The sequence below is a fragment of the Sphaerodactylus townsendi genome, linkage group LG07, assembly GCF_021028975.2.
Source record: "Sphaerodactylus townsendi isolate TG3544 linkage group LG07, MPM_Stown_v2.3, whole genome shotgun sequence".
Taxonomy (NCBI): domain Eukaryota; kingdom Metazoa; phylum Chordata; class Lepidosauria; order Squamata; family Sphaerodactylidae; genus Sphaerodactylus; species Sphaerodactylus townsendi.
In genome coordinates, this window is record NC_059431.1 from 74,286,940 (window position 1) to 74,293,979 (window position 7,040).

General features: G+C 42.6%; 1 protein-coding gene across 1 annotated transcript; it reads left to right on the top strand.

The window, feature by feature from the left end:
* The first annotated feature begins 1,181 nt into the window (after positions 1-1,181).
* Positions 1,182-6,597, top strand: RFK (riboflavin kinase). Its single transcript, XM_048504475.1, has 4 exons — positions 1,182-1,496; positions 2,263-2,414; positions 3,460-3,562; positions 6,057-6,597. Exons 1-4 carry the CDS (start codon positions 1,415-1,417, stop codon positions 6,185-6,187), a joined length of 468 nt encoding a protein of 155 aa, XP_048360432.1. The 5' UTR covers positions 1,182-1,414; the 3' UTR covers positions 6,188-6,597.
* Positions 6,598-7,040: the final 443 nt, after the last annotated feature.

The following is a 7,040-nucleotide window of genomic DNA, read 5'->3' on the forward strand; positions in this document are numbered from 1 at the left end:
TATCCAGAAGACCTCAAGTTCCAGCCTCCAGAAAGTTTCTGAAACAAAAGTAACCTTTATTCAGTTAGACCTGGGTGGAGCCAGGGTCTTTCAACATTGTTACAATTACAGCTTTAAATGTTGAACTGTTAACTGAGCCAGTGAGTCTTACATTCTGCTTTGGCCAGGTGTAGGGCACCTAAATAACCACCTGGGGAGAACAGTTACCACAGAGGCTGAAAAAAGGTGTTTGGTCCTTTCTTTGTAAACATAAAAGTCTGTATTAATTCAGATTTGCCTCCAGCACACCTAAGTTTTTTGTAAGGAGAGACTGCGTGAAAAAAAACATATTACCTAATTGTATTGGTCAAACTGGAAATTAATTTTAGATAGTAAAACTAAATGTAGAGTCAGCAGAAGGCATGTTTATTTATTTATTATTGAACTTATATACCGCCCTCCCCTAGAGGGCTCAGGGCGGTTTACGGTTCGGTAGTTACGACTTGGAAAGCATGTTGCTTTCCTTAAAGATGAACTACCTCAATGGATGGTAGTAAAGCATCAGATAGGATATATACTTAACATGTTTAGTACTGTTACTAGCAACCATAACCAGGCCAATTCAATAGGGCTTATTCCCAAGGAAATGTTCTTCACTGTGTGTTTCTAAAGACACATATTCCCATTTCAATTCTTGCTCCACGAGTTGTCAGCTCCAGGTTGCAAAATACTGGCAGATTTTGACGGTGGAGCCTGAGGCAGAGGTTTAGAAAGGGTGGGGACTTCAATGGGAGGCAATGCCACACAGTCCACCTTCCAAAGCAGCCATTTTCTCCCGGTAAACTGATCTGTTTTGCCTGGAGGTCAGTTACTCTAGTGGTAGATCTCCAGTCACCACCTGTAGGTTAGGAACCCTATGTAGATACATGTTTGCAATGCGCGCCTTTCCCCAGCAGACCAGGCAGATGCCTGACACTGGGGAAGCTGATTGTGCCACAATTAGGACCCCAGCAGAAGCGGAAAAAATAAAGGACGGGGGTCTCATGTGCAAAAATAAAGGACACCGTCTCTTACCTGCCTGCTTTTGCGCAGGCGTCATGCGAGACTGGGCGGGAAGGAAGAGTCTTGGAGGCTTGAGCCTGACGCATGCGCTCACGTACTGCGGCGCTCTCTTCCGCTTCGCCGCGAACAAGAAATCCCGCTGATTGGCTTGCGGGATTGGACCAGCTTGGAAGACAAGGATTGATTGACAACAAACGGCAATCCAGGGAGTGACGTGTTACTTCGTTTCTCCGCGACGCACGTCAAGCTCCACCTCCTCTGTGACGGCGTAGTCGCTTTTCGAGTGTTCAGCTCAGGCGATTTAGTCTCATTCACTTTGCTGGCTGCTTCGCTGGGAGTCGCTAGGATTGAGCCCTCCACCCAGGCCGCGGGGATGAAGCACCTGCCGTACTTCTGCCGCGGGGAGGTGGTGCGGGGCTTCGGCCGCGGCTCCAAAGAGCTCGGCATCCCCACAGGTGAGGGGGCTGCGCTCTCCCGCCTGCCGTTCACGGCGCCTTAGTCTGGTGGCTTAGACTGGCGGCTGGGAATCCCGATCTGCCCTTTTCGCCCCTTCTGTTTCCCCCTCCCCACTCCCGAGTTGTGCATTCGTCTGACTGGAGAGAGGCCCGTGTCAATTTGGGTGCCTGTTCCGCTCTTCTTGTGATTTTCTCTCCTTATTTGATTTTCTTTTGAATCTGGCTTCCCAGATTCTTTTGAATCTACCTTCCCAGAATCGTGAAGCCCACCACGAAACTGCCAGTGTGGCTAACTTTTTTTACAAGTTAGGTTGTAAAGAATCCCGCCAGCCTTCTGTATCTCGCTAGAGTGGGTGGTCTCTCGAAGCAAGCAACCCCTCCCCCCCCCGAAAAAAAATCTGAAACTCTAAAGTAACAATTTTTTAGTTGAAAATAACGCTGTTTTTGCAAGCTATGCTATGTCAGTTAATGTGCCTGTGAAATCTACCTTGGCTGGAGTTCACACTCGTTGATTTCCCACAGCTCATTGTCAAGTAGAATATGTAGCCATGATGGTATCAGTTGTGAAATAGAAACATTGATCTGAATTATTATTTGGATGGTGATTTGAGTCACAAAGAGAGAGATGGAATTAAATTCATTTTGAATCGAGGCCACCTTGATGTGCAGTCTAACTGTGATCTGAATTCCAGTCATGCCTGTCAGGGGGGAAGATCAAAGGAAGTTTCTTGCAGGGCACAACTAAACTTTTGCTTTTGTTTTCCAGCTAACTTTCCTGAGGAAATAGTTGATAATTTCCCTTCTGATATCCCTACTGGCATATACTATGGATGGGCTTCTGTTGCGAATGGAGATGTGCATAAAATGGTCTTGAGTATTGGCTGGAATCCATATTACAAGAACATTAAGAAATCTGTGGTAAGAATTCTTGTGTGCTATCTAACTTATGAGACTTTGTGGACCTGGCCAGAAGGAACATGTTTTGGGAGTTTCTGTTTCCATCATCTGATGTAGAATGTGGACTATGCTTTTTACTGTTGGCATCATGGGTGTTCATGGAGAATGTCTCTGTTTTATTTGGCTGCATCATGTACCTTCAAATAAATGATGACAGGCTATAGCTCATATATTGATAATACTTTTTGAGGTGTATGACTTACCTTGGGAGATCTTTTACCTAACAGTGAATGCTATAATTCCTAAAGTTGCCAGGCTGCATTATTGCAGAGATGTAATTAATGCAAGTAAAGTGCCGTGGCACTGGCAGCATCATATGGGTTCACCTCAAGCTTGACTAATCGCCATGCAGATCTGGGGGGCAATGATAGGTATTAGCTATGCATGTTGCCTTCTCCTACCTAGTGGGCCCTAGCCTGTTACGGATGCCAAGCAAAACAGTCTGGTATGCCATTGTCAGAACACATACTCACTACCAGAACGTGTGGTTTCTTTCATAAGAAAACTGTAGCAAAGAACACCTTGCTGGCAACTGACTGAGACATGCAGAGTCATTTTTCATTACTATATAGTTATTTCATATAGTTATTTCATTACAGTATTTGGTAAAAGACCAAAGGATTTCAGAGGATGGGAATGAACAAATGGGAGCAATTTATAAAGGAGTTGTGAAATATGTGTAAAGGAGTAGTAGGTTAATGTTGGTGAACCTGTTTGATTGGAAGAGTTTATGGTAGCACTGAATTTGTAATTGAGTTTATTTTCGCAAACTGCAAATTTTGGTGGTGTTAAAAGTGGAGTTTTTTGTCTAATTTATACAGGTGACATACCAAGTTTGTGCAAGGTGTTAAAGCTGCAAGGCTCTTCGTTTTTTTGCAAAATGTTTTTTGTCCTGAAGTAATAAATGCATCTTGAATAAGTTTCAGTACATTTGTTTACAACAGTGTATTAATGTAAACCTCTAATTTGACTGCTGGGGAGTTTAAAAACTGTTCCTTTCTTCTAGGAAACACATATCATTCACTCTTTCAAGGAGGACTTCTACGGAGAATATCTAAGTATAATTATTCTTGGCTACATAAGACCCGAAAAAAACTTTGATTCTTTAAGTATGTTTGCTGAAAACTTTCAATCGAGCATTCTTTATAGTTCCTTAGTGACACCTGTAATGAACCTGACTTCTGTTTATTAAACTGACCAGTCTATGCACCATTGTGTCTTCTGTATTCCATATTGATGAGTTATCAAAAATGATCTGCTCTATGGAATATTCTGTGCTTCATGCACCTTGGTGCTGACTGTTTCAGTTAGACCTTTTTCCCCGACTGGACCTTTACCAGGAAGTAGTTGCTTCCCTTATGAAAGATAATCCGTGGGTTTTGCAACCAGAAATGTGGCTGCCTACATTGCATAGCACGAAGATGCACCTTTTCTGCTGTATATCTGTACGGCACTTACTGTTTTCCCAGTAGTTCCTTCGATAAGGAAAGTGCCTATGGGATCATCTTAAAATGAACTTCTGGAGGTATGCAATACCTGCTTTTAAAATGTGTTGCAAGAGCAGGAAAGCTTTTGATGGCCTTTGATTGCTCTGTTTTTGGTAGTGCCCTGTTTTTTTGCTGGTTCTATGTACTATATAACATTTCTATTGATTTTTTTTGAGGAAGGGGGCTTATGGCCCAGTCCAAAGGAGAGAGTCTAAACCTGTCCATGGAGGCAGCATGAGGACAGATTGCCCCCCTCAGGGTATTTACCCCAGTGAAGGGGAGAATCTGCTGGTGGGAGGCCATTGTGGCACAGAGTGCTGCATCAGTACTCCTGCAACCCTGGTGGCGTGGTGGGGGCATTTCAGAGATGTGGCTGGGGTGGAGCTGACATTAGTCAGCTTCAATCTGGCCTTTGCTTGCCAAAACGGCGGCACATGGAGCTTGCATTTAGCCACCCTTTTGGGTAGCATAAGTCTATAAAGCCCAATGGAGAACTTTTGGCAGGGAGACATCTCTTTGTTTTTTGCCTGCCTGTGCTGCCAAGAAGCTCTCCTGGAGATGGTGGGTGGCACCATAGCAGTACCACATCCTGCTACCAGGGGCTATGGGTTGAGCCACCAAACGTATGTTACTTGACAAATAAATTTGACGTATACTTGCTCAGATTTATACCCTTTTCAACAAAAAGAACTAAATAGAACTGTAACGTCATCTGCCATGTGCTAGACTGTCCTTGTTTTAGAATGCTCCACTTGGGTCCTAGTGCCCACCTAACAGAACTAGGGAACTGAAGTTATAACTCTACTTAGTTCTTTTTGTTGAAGAGGGTATAGTTGGGTGCCTGGTTTTGGAAGCCCCTGTGGCAATGGGTAGATATGCAGATGTTCTATCAGTGACTCAGTCTCCTGCTCAAAGGTTTGGTCACTTGTCAACATAGCCTGAGGAGTACCTTGAGCTTGCCTTCTCCAAAGCATGGCATTGCTGGGTCCTAAAATGGCCCCCAAAGCAAATTTAGCCAAGTTGGCGTAATAGCAGACAGCACACATCATTCACCCGCTCATTCCAGGATTGATCAGGCCCTGCATGGCTGCTTAGGTAACATAACCTTATTCCTTCCCTTGCATAGGCAGCTCATGCCTGTCTTAGAAGCTAACAAGATTTTTGATTGCAAAGAACAGTGGACAGACCAAGACATGACCAATAACAGCAATCAATATCTCACTTTGAATAAGAGGGCACCCCTCCCCTTCTCCCAAAAATCCAACTCACTGTCCTGAGATTTAACTTCAGGATTCCATTCACAGTGGCACAAAACATGTGGAATAGAGATAAGTTGGCCAGTGTGCTGAGATGACAATGTGGGTATCATGCAGGAACTCTGCATATACTTAGGCTGTGCATAAACTTAGGTTATATACCTGTAATTTCAGCATTCTATCCCTTGTTGGGCATTGGTCCAGATCTCTCAGGATAAGAGCAGTTCTTCCTCCTTGAGAATGGAGGGTCTTTTTCTCCTGCAGTGTGTCCCTGGCATCTGGCATATCTGCACTTAGGGACAAGTTGCCTTGTCCTTGGGTGCTGTGTGGTTTCTGGGCTGTATGGCCCGGAAACCACACAGCACCCAAGTGATTCCGGCCATGAAAGCCTTCGACAATACATTGCCTTGTCCTTGTTACATCCTTCCCTGATGCTGTCCACTGAGGAGGAAAGAAGCTCATTGGAACTGTGAACTGAGATGTCTATTCTCTATGTTCCTTCAACCTAAAAATTCTTGTGTTCTAATAGATAAAATATGCATATAGCTGAGGACGTTGTTTATTTTAATGATGAAGTCTTTGACACGCAGAGAATACAGAAAGAGTGAGGTGAAGAATAAAAAATGAACAGGTAGAGTGAGTGCAGTTGTGGGGAACCAAGAAAGTTATAAGCTACAGGTTGCAAGTGTTGTACATGAAGCTGGTAATAGTTTATTTGCCACATCACATCATTGGGTTTTTTCTTTGTTAGTTGTCATGTGATATTTTTCCTTAATTTTTTTTTTTGGAAATAATTGATTATTGTGAAATTATTGGTTTTTGTGAAATGGTTATACTAATTTATTCTTCCTTCTTTGTAGGTGCACTCATAGCAGCTATTCACAGTGATATTGAAGAAGCTAAAAAAAAACTAGACTTGCCAGAACATCAGAAATACAAAGATGACAACTTTTTTCACATGCCGGAAAGCAAAATGATTAATGGTCATTGAGTTAGGCTGCTTTATGTATCTTCACTGTGACAGTTTAAATTGCACTGATCTTATAACAATTCTCCTTATTTAGAGAAAGTTACTGTAACTTTGTCCTTTTATGGCTTAGTATTTTCAGCTTGTGTTATAGTTGAATTAAATTGGTCAGAAAACCATGTGGAATCAACTCTTCAGTTCTTCTCTGGCAAAGAAAATGGCCAAAGAAAAGACCCAACAACCCCAAAATGGCATATTGTTAATGGAATCTGTTCAGATATTTTTTTGCATGTTTTGCAGTGTGTTACAAGCTTGACTAAGGCTGGGCAAAAATTGGTTCCCTAACCCAGAATGCACAAGTCATGTCTACACTCGTTTAATGCTAGCTGCCTGATATCCTGAAATAAATTCAGTTTATGATTTTAAAGTTCAAAGGAGTTATACTTCTTGTAGTGAGGGGAAACTCAAGGGACATGTAGAGGTGACACAAAGAGTTTTGCTGGCTTATTCAGCAAAGTAGTGATTTTTGGGTGGGTGAGGAAATCTTGGGTGAATAATTTTCAGAAGCCATTCTGGATATCATTAGTGCTTACTGACTTCCCATGATTCTGAGAGTACTAGGCCTGATTTCAAGGGGAGTGTTTTAATCTGGAAGTCCTATTTAAATCATAAATCTTATTTAGGACTACAAATAAACTTGTTTTGATTCAGGGAATGTGTTCAGGGAATGTGTTACCAGCCTCATTCTTATTAAATATCCTTGATTCAGCTTTGACATAAAACTTATTCTAATTTGCTAAGAGCTGCCTTTGAATTGTCTCTTTATTCCCCTGGAAGAAGTGGCAAGCCCATTCTGGGAGTCAGTGGTGATAATGGT